The following is a 19,947-nucleotide window of genomic DNA, read 5'->3' on the forward strand; positions in this document are numbered from 1 at the left end:
GTCAACCTGAAGATGAACTTGAGGAAAGGATGAATATCTGGTCTGCAGAATTGGGCCAGACCTAAGCAATGATTTTTTGTATGTTAAGTATGTTAAATGTGAAATGTTTACTGTCTTTCCCGGTGAGAGAGGGGATTGGTTTGCTTTCCCTAGTGAGTGGGGGGGAGGAGATGAAACATTTAGCGGTATTGTGATGTGCTTAAAATTGTAAAAATTAATGGAAAAAAGGAATGTGAGAGATGGCCAGGATCCAAAGAGCAGTGCAACTAATTATGTGCACTTAAGAAATCCTCGAACACCAGCCTCCATGCAAAATGGAGAGAACTTCTTTCCAAGTGGAGAGAACTTCTGAATGCAGTTTGAGAAGGTGGTGACTGAAAAAAGAAATCTACTGGGAAACCCAAGACTTTGAGTATACTTAAAGTAGTTATTTCGGTCCTCGTGACTACAGACGACATTTACTTAAATTCTACTGAAATCAATGTGTCTTCAGCATATCTGCTTGTAAAACTGGGTGAAGACACAAAATTTAAACAAGCTTAAAGACAGGGCACTTTCGGATTTTTCAACTGTAATCTTGACAAATCTCTATGAACTGGTGCACCATTGCTGCTCTTTACACACACACACACACACACACACACACACACACACACTTGTAGATGTAATGACCAGAACAAGCTGTCTAGACCCTACCCACACCCTCTCTGTTGCTTCAGTGCTGAACTCATTAACAGCAATAAAGAAAGAACAACAGACAACATGGTTGCTTTTTTCTTTTTGTTCATGTATATAGCAAGTCAAATTCCCTACAGTGCTTGCCAGTACAGGCAATGGTTGTTTGGGGTAGGGGCTGCCCGTTACCCCACACTTTGGTTCCTTACCACTTCTGGGTTGCTGCAATGCATGTGTTCATGGTCAAACACCAATTGGTTGTTAACTGTACAGGTAACTCTCAATTTACGCAGGGGTTATGTTCCACGGCACCACACATTTAAGTGAAATTGCATATACAGTGGTACCTCGGGTTAAGAACTTAATTCGTTCTGGATGTCCATTCTTAACCTGAAACTGATCTTAACCTGAAGCACCACTTTAGCTAATGGGGCCTCCCGCTGCCGCTGCGCCACCAGAGCACGATTTCTGTTCCTATCCTGAAGCAAAGTTCTTAACCTGAAGCGTTATTTCTGGGTTAACGGAGTCTGTAACCTGAAGCGTCTGTAACCTGAGGTACCACTGTATTTGAAATGGCATTAGAAAACCCTGCAAACAACCCATTCAGCCCTGCCCAGTTCCACCCCTTTTTGTGATGTTTTCATGTCCCTTCCAGGTTCGATGCGATGCACATGGTTGTAGTTGCACACATATTAGACACACCTAAAATGGTCACTGCCTATTTAACCATTTAGCAGTTTCCCCTCACCTTGGCTTCCTTCCAGTTAGCCTTAAATACAAATCATAGAGAAAGGCAGGGAACTTGTGACTAACAGTTCTCCAATACTCATACGAAAAGTCGCTTTTGGTCATGCATGCATTAGGGATTCTGAAGGCTTTCTCCAGGGGAATCCTCTCAAATATGCCCATGGCAACATCGCCTGTAAAATAACAGGGGACATGGTTGTTGTTTTTGCTTTTATCAAAAGAATAATTGCATTGAAATCGTACTTGCAAGAGCATATATATAGGCCTGAATCAATTTGTTTGATTACAGAAAGGCAACGAGAAAAGGCTGCAATTAACCTTTGCACACTGTAAAAAGTATCTGGGAAACTGAGAGATCTTTTGCAGTAGGATTCATTCCATCCTTTGTCTACATACCTAAGAAAGTTAATAGGATTACAAATAGAAAGCCACCTCTGATTAGTTTGACGTAACTTCAGCTGGCGTGCATTTCCCCCCCCTTAAAACACCCACAAGAAATAATGTGTTTCTACCTTTCACTCAAGGGACGCAAGTGGCACTGTGGGTTAAACCACAGAGCCTAGGGCTTGCTGATCAGAAGGTCGGCGGTTCGAATCCCCGCGGCGGGGTGAGCTCCCGTTGCTTGGTCCCTGCTCCTGCCCACCTAGCAGTTCGAAAGCACGTCAAAGTGCAAGTAGATAAATAGGTACCGCTCCAGTGGGAAGGTAAACAGTGTTTCTGTGAGCTCCTCTGGCTTCGCCAGAAGTGGCTTAGTCACGCCGGCCACATAATCCAGAAAAACTGTCTGCAGAAGCAGACAAATGCTGGCTCCCTCGGCCAGTAAAGCGAGATGAGTGGCGCAATCCCAGAGTCGTTGGACTTAACTGTCAGGGGTCCCTTTACCCTTTACCTTTCACTCTGCCTTGAACAGAAAGATAATGACAAGGCCCAAGGGGCATTTCTGATCTTCCTTACGTGTGTTATCCCCCCGTTTGGACGGTTTGGAACCGCAGCAGGGTGGAAGTGTTGGATTCTGTCTCTCTGACATCGACCAAGGGGTGACTGCGGGGGTAGCTGAATTTTTGGCAGCAGTGCTTCAAGGAGCACTTTAACAGGAGGAAATTTTAGATTTTACTAACACACACCATACATCAGCCCATGAGTTTAAATGTTGTTTCTTTGTGTATATATATTTTAAAGTTTTTGTACGTGATTCTTGATCTTGCAATTTTACATGTAAATGCCTAATAAAGGTTTGATAAGTGATAAGTGTGTGACCTTCCTTACACTTTCAGTGAAGGCAGTGATGGAGTGGAATTAGAAATTCTGTCTAGAGGAGGAAAGGCCATCTGGGGATCCAGGAGACTAACTTTTGGCTGAGTTGTGAGCCCTTCCTGGCACTACTACTCACAGAACTACTTGTATCTGTAACTGTTGATTTACACTATCCCCCTTAGAGATAAACTACATTAAGGACACTTAAAAATCACCACATCACATTTTCCCAGAGCACGTAGCTTCAGTAGCTTCAGGACCCTAAGGCTTCAATTCACAAGACTTTAAATCTTCTAAGATTCTTACATTTCAGTGGTTTTAGCCATATGGACTCTAATGCCAACTGACATAAGTCACTGTGTGAAATAGCTTCGGAGCAGTTTTGCCAAAGGACCTTGTTATGTACTGAGCTGAATAGGATCCAAACTGCAGCAGTCTGATTGGTCCTAGAACAATAGGATTGAGATTGCAGCAGTGTGACTGGTCCCAGAACAATAGGATTGAGATTGCAGCAGTCTGATTGGTCCCAGAACAATAGGATTGAGATTGCAGCAGTCTGATTGGTCTGCAGGAGCCACCCAATCCAGCTCCAGGTGGAAGTGAATCCGCACTCTGATTGGCATACAGGAGTATCCCGGAATTAGCCAATCACGTGGGGCCCATTGTGTAAATAGTGTATATAAAGCAAACGTTTTGGGGGAACTACATTCCTCACTACTGTGAGCTGAATAAAGAGCATGAAAGTCACACTGGACTCCGAGTATCTTTCAGACCTTGATTCTATTCTGTTCCCCTGCTGCTGCTTTTTGATGGGCACACTCTGCATTTCATCTCCACTGCACACTCTGCATTTCATCTCCATACAGAACTCCTGCTGACCTTTGTGCATGATATGCAACAAGGGAGGAGATTTACTGAGTGGAGCAGAGAAAATGTACAGAAGCTGAATTGCGTAATTACATAAGCACTAGAATTGTTTCAGACCTAGGAAGGATAAGATCTGACAAACAAGAACAAAAACATAGAGGAAACAGAGAAAAAATGATGAGCAGAGGAAGGGGTAAGCCATGGATGTTGTTGTTTAGAATGTTTAGTCGTGTCCAACTCTTCGTATCCCATGGACCAAAGCTCACCAGGCACTCCTGTCTTCCACTGTCTCCCGCAGTTTGGTCAAACTCATGTTAGTAGCTTCGAGAACACTGTCCAACCATCTCGTCCTCTGTCGTCCCCTTCTCCATGTGCCCTCCATCTTTCCCAACACTCAGGGCTGATTTCCTTAAGAATGGATAGGTTTTCGTGCTCTTCTGGAGTTTATTATACAGCGGAAAGGAGCAACCAAGCATACTAAGACTCAAATTCTAGACTTTAAGAAAGCCGACTTCAGAAAACTTAGGGAAATGCTGGGTGTGATCCCATGGTCAGTAATACTAAAAGGGAAGGGAGTTCATGATGGATGGGAGTTTGTTAAAAGGGAGATATTAAAAGCACAACTTCAAGCAGTATCAATGAGATGAAAACATGGAAGGTGCCTAAAGAAGCCAGGGTGGCTATCTAAAGAACTTTGAACTGAGTTAAGATTTAAAAGGGATATGTACAAAAAATGGGAAAAGGGGGAAATCACCAGAGAGGAATTCAAACAAACAGCCAGCACGTGTAGAGACAAAGTCAGATAAGCTAAAGCACAGAATGAACTCAGGCTTGCTAGAGAGATTAAAAGCAATAAAAAGGGCTTTTGTGGGTATGTCCGTAGCAAAAGGAAGAACAAGGAAACGGTGGGGTCACTTAGAGGAGAAGATGGTGAAATGCGAACAGGGGACAGAGAAAGGGCAGAACTCCTCAATGCCTTCTTTGCCTCAGTCTTCTCCAAAAAAGAAAAAAAGCCCGACCTGAAGAATATGGAGCAGATGATTCAGCAGGGGAAACACAGCCCAGAATAAGTACGGAGGTAGTACAAGAATACTTGCTAGTTTAGATGTATTCAAGTCTCCAGGGCCAGATAAACTACATCCAAGAGTATTAAAAGAACTGGCAGAGGTGATTTCATGACTGCTGCCACCACCTGCAGTGATAATGGAGCCCAAGAAAGTAAAATCTCTCACTGTTTTTGCTGACTGTATAGAGCTTCTGCATCTTTGGCTGCAGAGAATATAATCAATCTGATTTTGATGCTGCCCATCTGGTGATGTCCATGTGTAGAGTCATCTCTTGTGTTGCTGGAAAAGAGTGTTTGTGATGACCAGCTTGTTCTCTTGACAGAACTCTATTAGCCTTTGCCCTGCTTCATTTTGAACTCCAAGGCCAAACTTGCCAGTCTGCCTTGGATTCGTATCGAGCTCATTCTATCATTTTTGAGATTGCATCCCAGTACAGCTTTTGCCTTGGGACGCAGATGGCGCTGTGGTGTAAACCACTGAGCCTTGGGCTTGCCGGTCAGAAGTTTGGCAGTTCGAATCCCCGCAATGGGGTGAGCTCCCGTTGTTCAGTCCCAGCCAACCTAGCAGTTCGAAAGCATGTCAAATTGCAGGCTTCCTGTTTCCAGCAGTGAGAAATGGCTGACTCCCACACAAGTGGACCTCAGCCGTGCTAGTAATTCAGGGTTAATATGGGGGTAATTAGCCCTGGCAGACTCCCCAGGGTGGGGGAAGACTGTCTCGTGGACCCGCAGACTGTCCGAGATTGTCAGCTTGCAACAAGGTGCAAGTGGCAGGATGCTGGGTCCCAGAGCACGACATGGCTGGCACTCTCTGAAATCTCACAAGCTGGAAATATCTGTTTGATAAAATAATTAGATTTGGACAATAAACAGACATTGTCTGGACTAAAGAAGACTGAGGAAAAACCTGCAGAACCTCACAGTCCCTGCTGTTTAAGATCATACTTCAAAGAGATTCTCATCATGGTGTTTGGATTTACGGAGATAAATGGTACATTCTTTTTTTCTTCTCAATACCTACAATTGTTTTTCTATGCCAAGCCTCATTAAGAAACCTTTAAAAAAAGTACAGATGGACTTCTATTTATAATTAAGTACTCAATTGCACAGCTTTACTTAGACTTGAAAGACTTGAGAAAGATGAAAGAAGAAACAAGATGGCGCTTGTTAATACGACGCAGCACGGAAAAATGAGAATTCCTCCCTTTTTCAAGCGAAGTGGGAAATGCTTGCTAGCTGACTTTATAATGACTTGAAACAACAATTTGGGATAACATACAGTGCATCTGTTTGCAGAATTTCTTCATTATGAGCGAGAGACAAGGCTAAATGGATGTCCAGCAACCCCCCTTCTAGGGCCCAGAGGGGGAGATTGTGTGGTCTCCGGGAAAGCTGATCGATCGCCAAATGACTTATATCTGTGGAATACAGTTCATATTGCAAACAGTATGCTCAACAATTTAGCAATGGGAAATCATTATGAACTGTAATAACTTAACTTGGAAGTTACTGCGTCATTAAATTTCAAACAACAGGTTTGGATGAAAGCCCGGATTGGAGTAATTTAACAACTTGGGAGTTGCTGCGTCATTAAACTTCAAATGATATTGGACAACAGCCTGGATTGGAAGATTGGAATGAAGTCAGGAAAAGCTGCGCCGGCAAATAGACAGTTGAATATATATATATATATATATATATATATATATATATATATATACACACACACACACACACACACACACACACACACACAAATAAAGCTGTACTTAATGGATAAAAGGATATATGATTTCTGAAATGATTGAGAATCACATAGCCAGGGATGGAGAACTTTAAAATGTTAAGATCGGAATGTGGAAAATATGAGAACAAGAATAAGGCAGGAACAAAGATATTGGAGATATACTTCAGAGGTCCAGACTATGGGAAGCCTGGAAAAATTATTAATTAATAATTTGGATTGTAATTTGATTTTTTTTATTTTAGTTTTCTGTTTTTAATTGGATTATGATCATGATTTGATGGATTTGTTAAGTGGCTGCTTTTATTGGAAAATTAATAAAAATGATTTAAAAAAAGAAAGAAAGCACGTCAAAGTGCAAGTAGATAAATAGGTGGGAAGGTAAACGGTGTTTTCGTGCACTGCTCTGGTTTCACCAGAAGCGGCTTCGTCATGCTGGCCACATGACCTGGAAAAACTGTGGACAAACGTAGGTTCCCTCGGCCAGTAAAGCGAGATGAGTGCCGCAATCACAGAGTCATTCGGGACTGGACTTAACTGTCAGGGGTCCTTTACCTTTACAGCTTTTGCCACTCTTTTGTTGAATATGAGGGCCACTCCATTTCTTCTTTGAGAGTCTTGCCCACAGTAGTAGATATGATGATCATCCAAACTGAATTTGCCCATTCCCGTCCATTTTAGTTCACTGTTGCCCAGGATGTCAATATTTATTCTTGTCATCTCATTTTTGACCACATCCAGCTTACCACGGTTCATGGTTCTTACATTCCAGGTTCCTATGCAATATTTTTCTTTACAGCATTGGATTTTACTTTTGCTTCCAGGCATATCCGCAACTGAGCGTCCTTTCGGCTTTGGCCCAGCCGCTTCATCAGCTCTGAATCTACTTGTACTTGTCCTCTGCTCTTTCCTCAGTAGCATGCTGGACGCCTTCCGACCTGAAGGGCTTATCTTCCAGCGTCATAACTTTTATATGCCTGTTGTCTTTGTCCATGGAGTTTTCTTGGCAGGGATACTGGAGTGGCTTGCCAGTTCCTGCTCCAGGTGGATCACATTTAGTCAAAATTCTCCACTATGACCTTTCTGTCTTGGGTGGTTCTGCACAGCATAGTTCATAGCTTCTCTGAGTTATTCAAGCCCCTTCACCATGACAAGGCAGTGATCCATGAAGGAGAAGCCATTGATGTAGCAACTGTGAAAGTGACACCCTGTTCAGCAGATGATGAGCCAAGCAGAAAGACTGTCTGTCTGTCTGTGTGTAAAGACTGTGTGTGTGTGTCCCATAGCAAGTAACAACACATAACTCTAGGTTGAGCTGCAGCTCGGTTTCATTGGCTAGCTCCACAGATGCCTCCACAGATGTTAAAGAGACCTTGCCTATTTTAACAGTCAATGGCTCCACTGACCCTCAAGAACCAAAGGGCAGCAATGCAACCTCCTCAGGCCACAGAGGTGCTGTATCAGATGTTTCAGAGCAGGAGGGTATTCCAAGGCAGGCTCTGAGGGCTCTCGCCTTCTGATGCAGTCATGACACCATCCCACCACTGCCTCAGGAGTGTCTTTCCTGTGATGGTTGGGCTTGGCTTGTTTGGTATCACTGGTGTGAACTGCATACAAGATGAGGGGAATGGATGCAGGGCCAGATAATATCACCTGCCCCTATGGTAATCAGAAACCACAATATATTTTGGACTTTGAGTTCTCTCTCACCACTGGTTTGTGACTGTGCTTGTTCTGGAACAAGCAATGGAGCACAACATAAAATTTCAAGTTGCCAAAACATTGGGGCTCTTTGCTTTTAATTTTATAAAGGAAGAGACAGAAGGCCACAGGGTTAATCAGAGTAATTCATAACGGGGCCTTTAACTGTGGATGTACCAGGGCAAGCTTTCAGGATTGCATTGGCAGAATCCACCAAATATGTGCCATGTCTGAAACCTCTGATTTTCATGGAATCCACCTTGCACTTTAAAAAATAAACTTACGCATTTCTCCCCAGGAAAATGGGTTGATGGTACTTGTTATACAGTTGTATACCAACAGTGACTTGGGCCTGAAAAATAAGCAAGGAGGGAAAGAATGAAATGGAGGAGAAAGAAAAAAACCACAGTATTGTTTGGTTTCGAATGGCTATCATTCTAAATTTCCTAAATTTCTAACAGCTGTCATGCTTCTTTACTGAATTTTAAAAGGGAGGTTTAAAATTAGAGGAACTTTTACATCCCAAAGGTTTACTTTTAAATAGCAAATACCCGTGCACTTCTGCATAAATCACCAATCTTACAGTTTAGGAGGAGCCCAGCCCAGAGCAGTGACTCATGCAGAAATGCGGCATGTTGCACATCTTTGCTGGGGCAGATGCCATCCCACACCTGATGTAATGGGCATGGCTCTTACTTTGGTACAATAGCTTAAATTGTAGTAAAACCAGATGTTTCTACACACACACACACCCTCCATCCAAGCAACCAAGAAGCATAATTGCAATTCAAAGACACTTTCCACCCAGGCAAAAGCGATGAAGGGCATGAGCCATGACTGGTGGGGTGTGTGGCCTGTGGGTGGACTAGTCAGAAAATATCACTCATTTTTTATTTCTGTGCAACTGAGTATTTCTCACACATTTTACTCTTGAATAATGTAATAAATGTCTCAAATTAGAAACCTGGCTCTGAGTAATGAGGCTTTATTTGCAGATCTCATCCCACAACTATTCTGCCCAGTGCTATGTAATTGCTAGAAGAACAGCTGGTTAGGTCTCTCTTCTTCCCCTTTAAATTTTTGTATGATGTTATTTTATTTGTATTGTACTGTTAAAAGGCTACTGTGTTGGCCGCCCTGGACTTCTCTGGCAGGAAGGCTGAGATATATATTTTAAAATGAATGAACGAATGAATGAGAAGTTTGAATTTTCACATGTTCATATTCAAATGTGGTGGTGGTGGTACCATAAGCACACTAGCTACAGAAAATGCATATCTCAGCATTCCTACCTCACAAGGGAAGATAGAAACTAGAATGCATGTTCATAACATCGGTTCTTTAAAAAAAGTATTTTATTAAAGGTTTTCAACCTAATAAACCATAAAATTCCAACTAAAATAAAGGGAATAATAGAAAACAATGTATCAGACAGAAAGAACTAACAAGAAAAAGAAAATACAGCACATTAATAATCCTCATAGGATACTCAGAAGACACAAAAGTTTAAATATATCTATATAGCCTTCGGCCACCCTTTTATCTTTATCTTCACACATACAGAGTTGAATCCTCCCACCTCCCACCTGGGAGAGCTTCTTCTTCCTCTGTTTCACGCCCTGAGAAAACCACTTTCATACAGGCCCCTTCCTTTTCTCTCTGTCAGCTCCCTGTACATGTCTTCATCTATCAAAACATAATTTTTTAAATGTTAAGACATACATCTAGTTAGTACTAATCAAGAGCCATCCAAAATAAAGATCATATAAGAGACCAAACCAAAAAAGAAAAGAAAAAGAAAGACAAGAAAAAAGAGATAAAGTAAGAAGGGGAATCTCAGTAACCTATTTGTCCATGTAAGTCCATCATAAAACATCAGTCCTACCTCTGAACTGCAGTGTACCATCCAGCAGCAAGGATCAAATTGATGGCAATATCTACAGGAATGATATCTGCAACTGCATCTTCGTTGCATTTTACAATCCGTGCAATCCCCTTTCCAGTCTGTGGGATGGAGAAGATGCTAGTTAGCAAATTTTGTGGTATAATTTCACTGTGCAGAGACAATGCACCTGAAATAAGATCGAGATTTCAGTAAAATGGAGAACTACTTTCATCACCTGAAAGTTGATAGTTATGAGTAAATTATCTTTGCCTTGCCTTGAAAATCATTCTGATTTTGTATTGGTTTTCCAAATCATCCATGATTACATGCAAAGGAACTGTGCACCCACACCCCAGCATATTCTTGAGGAAAGCAAAAAAGACCCACATGAAGAATGGCCACCCTCTCCTCATTCTCGCCACTGCCTTCCCAAGCAGCAAAAAACAACCAATCAACCAATTTAAAGGGGGTGGGGAATAACTGGCAACAGGCAAGGTTTGCTTTCTGGCCTGTCTTCAACCGGAAATAAGCGAGGCTACAAAGACCTCCCCTGTATATAAATTTTACTACTGCTGCTGCTGCTGCTGCTACTACTACTACTACTAATCAGGTCCACCCTCACTGAGGCACGTGTTGGGGTGTGACCTGGCAACCAGACGCTGTGTTGTAGGTGGGAATGTTTGGATAGCCACAACACCCTATTAGTAGGTCCCTTGATGCTGGGAGCAATCTGGCCAATGGGACACAAGGAAAGGGCATCGAGGGACCTATTTAAGCCAATGCACGTGCACCTGAGCTTTCTCCACCTGCTCAGAGAGACTCCGATTCACCTGTGACTTTACGGTGATCATTCTGATATTTCCCTTCCTTCCCTTGCCTCTCCACTAGTTCCCCCCTTAATTTCCCTGCTTCCCCTTGTTTGTTAAGGGGCTATCGCCCCATGGAACTTCAGCCCTTTGGGCCTCCGGGGCTTGCCACTGCCGGGACTGGCTGGCCGGCAGCTGCCGCCTCCTGCACCGCGAGTTAGCCTATGGAGTTCTTTGTAGAGCGTTTCAAGTGATCTGAGTTACAGTTGAGAGCTCCCTCTTGTAAGAGCTGGTTGGAGGGCTCCGGGGTGCAAAATTTCATCAGTTTATTGAGTCCTCCCCCCCCCCGGGTTTGCGCCAGGGCGCGCACCATTTTTTGAACCTTTCTTCTAGGCCAGTTTTGGCAGGAGCACCATTTTAGTTGCGGGCACCATCTTGTTTTGGCGTGAACGCCATTTTGAGTGCGCAGTTAAATTTAAGGCAATTTTAAGTTTTTATAAGTAAATTCCCTGCTTTTACAGTGCCAGTTAAATGCAATCTGAGCCAGGCTTTGCCCCCTAGAGGCTTGTCGCAGGCACTCCACTCTGCTCCAGTGCATGCATTGCCACAGAATACGCTGGATCACTTGTGGTCTATTATGACTGGTATTGTGTCAGACCCTGCGACCTTGGCAAGATTCAATACTGAGCTTGAGTCTCTGGCCCAACAAGTTCGGAAGGCAGCCTGTCCCACAGCCTGGCCTCTCGACGTCTTTGACAGTTTATGAGCCTCAGGCCCCTTCCGATACAAGTGAAGGGAGTGAGGCTTTGGATGCCTCAGGGGCCTTATTTTTCCAATTCCAACAGCCCAGTGTTCTGGTTCCAGCTAGCCCCCGAGTTAGGGCTGGGAGCACGGGTGCTTCAAGGCGCTGACCGGCCCAGCAGGAGCTGCCTCGCCTGCAGTCCACACCCCCGGGGCCTGGGGGGCTGGCCCCTCAGGTTGTGCAGCGGGTGGGGAGGGGCTTCTTCCCAGCATAGCTCCTTGCACCTGTCTGTTTCTCCTTCATTGCAGGTGCGTTCCCCCCGCCTATGGAGGTCTGCAGCATCCAGTCTTCTGAGGAGCATCTCCCTATGCCTAGAGTCCCTTCTTCGGGAGGCAAGAGGTATAAAAGCAGCCATTTCAGATGCAAGGCCAAGAGACGCAGGGATGGCGATTCCTCCTCTTCTACTGGTACGTCATCCGAGACCTCTGAGGATGAGTCTGATGTGGCCCTTGGCTTGTGCTGGGATCATGGCAAGGGAGCTTCTGACCAGGTGGGCTTGGTTAAGGAGAGCCAACACAAACAGGGCAAGGTACGGCCTACCTTTGGAATGCATAGATGGTGCACCGGCAAAGGACGTTAAAGTCTCTACCAATTCAGTAAGGAACATAATCCCTGGTGCTCATTTGTCTTCCAGGATGCAAAACAGGATTCTTAATGGGTGTTACATAGACATTTTTAAGCTTCTTCCCCCCGGATAAGTGCCCCAACAAAGACAAGGTGGTGGCCTCAGGCAAAGGAAAGGCAAGCTCCAGTAAGCTGGAGATGTCCTTCGGAAAATGACTTGATGCCTTTCAGGTGTTTGCAGGGGTGATTTCAGCAGCTTACCCAAAAGGAAGTTTGCACCTGTGGATTTATCTGTCCTTGGTGCGTATAGCTTTTACTATAGCCGGGGAGGTGGCAGCCATTGCCAATGACCAGCATTTTCTGCGCAGGGCAGCCAAGATCCCCTCAGCCCGTTGGGATTGGAAGGATCTTGATGTTTGGACTACTTACGTCTCTCCACACTTCGAAAATAAGCCCATGGAACAACAGAGGCCTAGGCAGGATGCAAAGAAGCCTGCCAAGCATCTCTTTTTTTGGGAATATAACAAAGGGTCCTGCCAGCGTCCGGGTTGTAAATATTCCCACGCTTGCGATAAATGTTCTGGGAATCATCCTGCCACTTCCTGTGGGGTTAAGCGGCCCTTTCGAGGGGCGAGGTGAGGCTTTCAGCAGGAACAGAAGTCAGCCTCTCCTCAAGCAGCAAGAGATGTTAAATGAGGTCTTAACGACCTTAGCAAACACTCCCATTGGACTGCCCACCTTGAAGGTGTGGCTCGATAAATACCATTTCCCAGCCTTTCATATTCTGATTTACACCTTTCTCCTTTGGGAGTGGTGCCTAAAAAAGCACCAGGTGAATTCCTTTTAATTCACAATTTATCTTACCCACAGGGTACATCAGTAAATCTTCATATTAAATCTACGAGAGAGGAAGATGGCGTCAGCGTAACAAGCAGGCTTCGGAGCTCTTGAGATAACACGAGCGATAATTATCGCCCACTGCTTCCAGGGAAGTAAATGGCTTTTAATTCCCTAATTTTACACATTACTCTTACCTTCCCATGGGATTTTACCGATATCTCTTATAAGCTTCCACGAGACACCCTGGGCAGGCTGCCAGCCGATAGCCGTTACTCGTCAACTCCCTTCTTTGCTTTGTTTTTGGTATTATGAAGTTGGGCTTTTATCTCTCTTCTCGTCCTTCTCGTCCTTCTGGCTTTCCTCCCACTTCATTATGACGCCTACTAGTAAACGCAGTAGAGACCCAGAGGAAGCAGTCTCAGCACCAGCTCCCAAACAAGCTAAATTGGAGGACTCTTTTAGTAAACTGACCTTCATGGTGCCAATAAAAAACAGATTTTCTCCCCTTAAAGATGTCTGCGATAACGAAGTGGTTACTCTAGCGGAGGATTTGAATACTCCACAGACTATAAATGTAAATGGAAAAGCTACAGGGGATGGATCCCCCCTGGCGACAGGTCCAGAAATTGAACGGGGGGATTGTACTAGTTGGGAACAGCTCCATTTAATAATCAGAACTCTTCACTGTATTTTTGAAAGACTCGATGGGCTATCCTCACAATTCTGCAAACTTCAACAAAAAATTGTTATCCCTCCACCGAAGGCAGCCCAATCTGCGGCAACAGGTGATCCAGGCAGACAGTGATACCTCCCTTCGAGTAACAAGGAACTGGATAACTTTAAGTTTCAACTTAATCCTCTATTGACCCACCAATCGCTGATTCTGCAACCAAGGAAATTATGCCTCACTATCTGGGATGGGTCTCCATGGTGGGGTACCTTGCGTGGTGTTAAAGAGCATCTAAGCAAACTTCTAAACATTGTGTCATCACAAGTCGACCTTATTGCAGTGCTACCACTGAATTATCAGCGCAGGCACCAGAAAGTAATGCTTGCTTTTTATTCCTCAAGGATTCCCTCTATCTCCATCAGGCGGAAAGCATTCCTGGCAAGTTGCGGCATTATACCAACAAGAGTTTTCACCGATTCCAAGATAAAACCACTCCTAATCGATAGATCACCCGATAAGACCTCCTCATTTACTATCCCAGATACAATCCGGGACCCTGAGCCACCTACCTTAGACACGTATGTCCCGCAACAATCCATGTCCCATGCTTCCACTGTAGTAGCTAAGAATCATAGCTGTGAGGACAAACACCGGACACCCCCGGAGGAAAGATGTCTTATCGCCTCTTTTGGTGAGCTACCAACAACTGAACAACAGGAAATAATCTGTAGGCTGGACTCACTTAAACAACAGCTCTTGCACATCCTCCATACTAAATCGTTTATGAGCATCAATCATCCCAGTTCAGCAGAACCGTGCTATATGGAAATGGATGAGTTAATCCCTCAAAGCCCTATGCCAAAGTGTGTGACACCCTTGCTGGGTGCCAGGGCCTCTCTCCAGGAAACAGATCCTCGCTCCATACCTCAAGTTGGACACCTATCTCCACCATTAATAGATCTACATTCATCCCTCTTGGAAAACGAGCCGAAGAATGACGTTCAAAATCCCACCTCTCTTAATAAATCATTGCCACCCTACTCTTCTATGCTGGAACTGGAGTCCTCCTACCCAACCGAAATACAAAGAGCGGATGCATTAGTGAATTCTCCTTGCTTAGCCCCAGAGGCAGTTCCAGATCTACAGTCTCCTTTGATACCGAGACAAACACAGGAGGATGATGTCCCAGTGCTGAGAGTTAACACTGTGCTGATTGAAGATCCTGCAGGACATATAAACCAGATCACCTCAACCTCATCTGGTTTGCCTACTAGGGGGCCTGCCTCTGCCATCCCTGCGAGAACTGATACACAATCCCTTAAAGACCAACGGCTCCACTTGGAGGCCCTCCACACATCGTCCCCTAACATCATGGAGGCGTGTGACCTGTCTGTATTAGAAACTCCACCCAATAGAGGGAATGTCCGGCTGCATCAGCTTGTCTATCCCTCCTTGAACTCTATGCCAGTGCGGCCCCCACTAGAGCCACTCCTACAAAGTAAAATAACCGATTTCTTCGCGGGGCCCTCCCAGCCTCCTAAGGACACTATCTTTCCCCCTAAATCAGTGTTTTTCAACCTTTTTTGGGCAAAGGCACACTTGTTTCATGAAAAAAATCACGAGGCACACCACCATTAGAAAATGTTAAAAAATTTAACTCTGTGCCTATATTGACTATATATAAAGTAATTTTTCAATTTTCCCCACGGCACACCAGGCAACATCTCGCGGCACACTAGTGTGCCACAGAACAGTGGTTGAAAAACACTGCCCTAAATGACAGTTAATTGGAGAGCATAGAAACTGTCCGCTATTGGTTCTTTGTTGGAACATTGCCGGTTGGCGTGGGAAAAAATCTGACCCCGAATTTCTGGCATATATTAACTTGTTTCACATCATCCTATTACAGGAAACCTGGGAGGAGGAGGAAATTGTTATAAATGGTTTCGACCTCCTAACACTCCGTGCTAGCCCCTCCTTGAAAGGTGGTCGCTGTGGCGTTCACCCCTAAAGGTTCTCCAAGGGTTAACTTGGCAGGGAGGAGCTTGACCAATGGGAGCTCTCCAGGCAATTAGAGTGTGGAAGGATGACAGTTAGAGAGGATAGAAAAGGCAGTTAGAGGTTAGAAGTTAGACAGTTGAGTTGAGTTAGGGAAGGATAGAGAGAGGGAGATAGAGCCAATGAGCAGAGCTAGAGCAGAGTGAATAATAAACAGGATAATAATAAATTAGGGATAGTTATTGGAATACTAGGTTGAGAGTTGAAATATACTTATCTGAATAACCATACAGTTATACTAAACATTTCACCAAGTCATTTGAAACCATTACGCTTTGTACAACAATAAAGAAACTTATGTTTTATTTTACCAAAATCTGAATCTGAAGTGAGTTATTCATTTGCCAGAGTGAATACTGGCTGGTGGCAGCGGAAATACCATATGTTGTTGGGGCAGTTACCAATAGACCGTTAAACGTCGGGGGGTGCTGCTCAGGTCTGAGAGAGTGACCGCAACAAAAGTGGTGGCAGCGGCGGGACGAATAAAATTTGAAAGGGTGGAAAAGGCGTGAGTGTAGTGTGACAAGGGAGTAAACGTAAAAGGAGGCAACTTTACAATTCTGTAAGGGAGAGGATCACAAACACCAGAAGGGGAAAGGGAGAATTCTGTGAGAGTTACTCAGCCCTGTGGTGTGAAGTGATTATTCCAATAGTGAAGAATTGTAAGAGGAAGCCAGGTGTACGTTATACTCTAGACTATTTTGGGCAAAAGGGTTTGGTTTTGAGAGGGCGCTGGAGAAAGTTCTGAGGTAACTTTAGGCGTGTATTTGTGACCTGAGTGATAAACCCAAGCCAAACAAAATAGTTAACTGAAACTCTCCATATTAAAGGTGAAGTAAAACCACCCACCAATAACTAAGGATGCCACCTAGAAAATCTAAGACTGCTCTGAGAAGTGCTAATGGCGAAAGCTCTGAGGAGGAGAATGGGATTTCCCAAGGGGAGGAAATCAGTACTGAGGCCTCTATCATAGATCCTTCAAGGGGAATGAGTTCTAATGTCTCAGAAGAGTTTGAGAAATGGAAGTTAGAACAAGAATATAAACTGAAGGAATTAGAAATGAGATTGCAAGCTGAAGAAAGAGAGAGAAAAATGCAAGCTGAGGCAAAAGAGAACGAACTGAGATTGCAAGCTGAAAAAGAGGAGAGAGACAATATAATTTAGAAATGAAGAGGATGGAATTGTCAGCTCTGAGCAATCAAAATAACAGCAACAACAGTACACCTCAAACCGTTAACAAAATAGATTTAAAATGATTCCCTGAATATAGGGACACTGACAACCCTGAAGCTTACATTTTAGCTTTTGAAAGGGCTATTCAGGATTTTGGAATGTCAGCTGAAGATCAAATGCCAATATTAAGGGCCCGCATCAGCGGAAAGCTGACAGAAATTTATTCTCAACTACCCTTAGACCAGTCTAGAGATTTCCAAGTTTTTAAAAAGATGGTCTTTGTGAGATTTGGAATAACAAGGGAGCAATTGAGGCAAAGGTTTCTCAGTGTATGCAAAGTGCAGGAAGAGACATTTGCTCAGTTAGGAGCGAAAACCTGCGACTATTTAAATAAATGGTTAGAGCAGGAGGAGGCTAATTCAGTCGACAAGATCAAAGAGGTGATTGCGTTAGAGCAATTCTACAATACCCTACCCAGTCATCTCAAATATTTAATTAAAGAAAGACACCCTGCTACTTTGCAGGAGGCGGCAGATTTAGCTGACCAGATAAACGAAATTAGAGACCATAAGTTCGACGAACCAAATTTTGGCGGGAAACATTGGGGGACTCCCAAAAGCAAAACTCAGCCAATGAAGGGAAACTTTACCTCAGTAACAGAAAAAAGAGACAGATCAGTGCTCAGTGAACCAAAAGAAAGAGCAACTGGCAGCACCAGTAGTAGTGAAGATAAGGGGAGGAAACCTAATTACACTAACCCCAAAGAAATTAAATGTTGGGTCTGTAATCAATTTGGACATAAGGGATATCAGTGTAAGCATAAGACAGATAAAACTCCAAGTGTTAACTCCCAGAAGCAGGCTTATTGTATCAAGTCCGCTGAGGCCATTCAAGCTAGTGAGGTTACCATGGCAACCGCAGCTTCTCCAAAGGCCGAGGCTGTGGCCGAAGCTCACGATACTTTAGCCCACTGTTATGTGATTTCATATAACCATGAATTGTTAAGGAAGGCTGGGGAATTTATTCATGTAGAAGGGAAGACAGTTGTGGGGATAAAAGATACAGCATCACAACTGACACTTGTCCATTCAAGCTTGATTAGTCCCACTAACATAATCCCTGGCAAGCTAGTGAAAATAAAGGGAATTTCATGACACCCTGAGATTCTACAAATGGCAGACGTACATATAACATATAAGGACTGGTCAGGAAGGTGGGAAGTGGCGGTATCTGAGGAGATTCCCGCTGCAGTTTTAATTGGATGGGATCTCCTAGAGCATGTACAGAGTGCGTTTGTGGTGACACGCTCGACAGGGAGTCAGCAGTTATGCAACTCTGAGGAGATGGCAACTGTTGCAAAGGAGGGTGGTGAAGGGAAAGATGAAGCCCTGTTGGTTCCTTTTAGAAGTAAAATAAAACCTAACTTTGGTCAGGAACAAAAAGGTGATGCTGAGTTGATAAAGTGTTTTGAGGCAGCCCAGGCAATTAATCCTTTAACCCCTGAGAACCCTGAAAGGTTTTGCGTGAGCAATGGACTATTATATCGGGAAGTCCTTGTTGGACCAACTAGAGGGGGAAGTGAGATTAAAAGGCAGCTAGTGATCCCTAAAGTCTACAGAGAGAAGATTCTGCAGCAGGCGCATGACGTTTTTGGGGCGCATATGGGGATTACCAGAACCAAACAGCGAGTGGGGCAAAAATTTTATTGGCCAAACATGGGCAAGCAGATTAAACAATATTGTCAAGCTTGTGACATTTGTCAGCGGAGGGGCACAGGCAATGATAAAACTAAGGCAAAGTTATGTCCTTTACCGGTGATATCCACACCTTTCCAGAGGCTGGGTCTGGATATAATAGGACCTTTACCTAGAGCAACACAGAGGGGAAATCGTTATATCCTTACAATTATTGATTTTGCGACTAGGTATCCAGAGGCAATCCCATTGAGTAGCATAGACACTGAAAAAGTAGCTGATGCTTTATTAAATTATATGAGCCAATTTGGATTTGCGAGTGAACTCATATCAGATTTAGGATCTTCTTTCACCTCACGTTTGATGAAAAGATTGTGGGAGATGTGTGGGATCCGACATATAACTTCTACGCCTTATCATCCAGAAAGTAATGGATTGGTAGAAAAATTTAACGGGACACTGATTAGAATCCTCAAGGCATATGCAGCAGACAATCCTAACGATTGGGATAAGAAATTGCAACCTATGCTGTATGCATATCGTGACATACCCCAAGAGAGCACCGGATTTAGTCCATTCGAGCTTTTGTTAGGACGAAAAGTTAAGGGGCTGTTAGACTTGCTAAGAATGAATTGGGAAGACAATCCAGAACAAGATCCCAAAACAGTGCTAGATTACATGTATGATTTGCAAAACACCTTAAAAAGATCACTGGAGATAGCTGGAGAAAATCTCAAGGCTGCACAAACAAAACAAAAGACCTGGTATGATAAGAAAGCCAGGGTAAGAACGTTTGAACCAGACAGTGAGGTGTTATTGTTGAGACCCATTAAGGGAAATAAAATCCAACTGGCATGGGAAGGGCCTTATAAGGTAGTATCCAAGATGAGTGAAGTAAACTATGTCATCCAAAAAGGGGAGGAAGGGCGGAAAGTAGTACATGTAAACATGTTAAAACCATATTTGCGATCTGAATGCTGGACGTTGTATGCTTTAAGGGAAGATGAGGAAGAGTCTGAGATAAAATGCTGGGAGAGGGCAGGGGAGCAAAAATGTACCCTACAGGAAATAAAAATGGCTTGTACCCTAACCCCACAACAGCAGAAAGAAGCATTCACAATCCTGCAAGAATATGCCAGTAGTTTCAGTAACACCCCAGGAAAAGCCAAGGGAGTGGTGCATTGTATAGACACTGGAGATGCCAAGCCAATAGCAATAAACCCCTATCGAATAACTGGGGAGTATGTGGAAAAAGTGAGCAAAGAGGTCAGGGAGATGTTGAAGGAGGGAATAATAATTCCATCAGAAAGCCCCTGGTCGGCCCCCATAGTACTAATAGAAAAACTAGATGGCTCTTTGAGAGTGTGTTTGGACTATAGAAAACTGAACCATGTGACAAAG

General features: G+C 43.9%; 1 protein-coding gene across 2 annotated transcripts in view; it reads right to left on the reverse strand.

Moving 5' to 3' along the window:
- Positions 1-19,947, reverse strand: part of FAR2 (fatty acyl-CoA reductase 2) — a 79,954-nt gene that overhangs the window by 6,922 nt on the left and 53,085 nt on the right. For both annotated transcript variants that reach the window (XM_033148219.1, XM_033148220.1), the window contains exons 7-9: positions 9,940-10,058; positions 8,339-8,406; positions 1,424-1,595 (exon numbers count right to left, since the gene is read on the reverse strand). In XM_033148219.1, coding sequence (XP_033004110.1) covers positions 1,424-1,595; positions 8,339-8,406; positions 9,940-10,058 — 359 coding nt within the window. The remainder of the gene's footprint in view (positions 1-1,423; positions 1,596-8,338; positions 8,407-9,939; positions 10,059-19,947) is intronic.

This window comes from Lacerta agilis, chromosome 5, assembly GCF_009819535.1.
Source record: "Lacerta agilis isolate rLacAgi1 chromosome 5, rLacAgi1.pri, whole genome shotgun sequence".
Lineage (NCBI taxonomy): Eukaryota > Metazoa > Chordata > Lepidosauria > Squamata > Lacertidae > Lacerta > Lacerta agilis.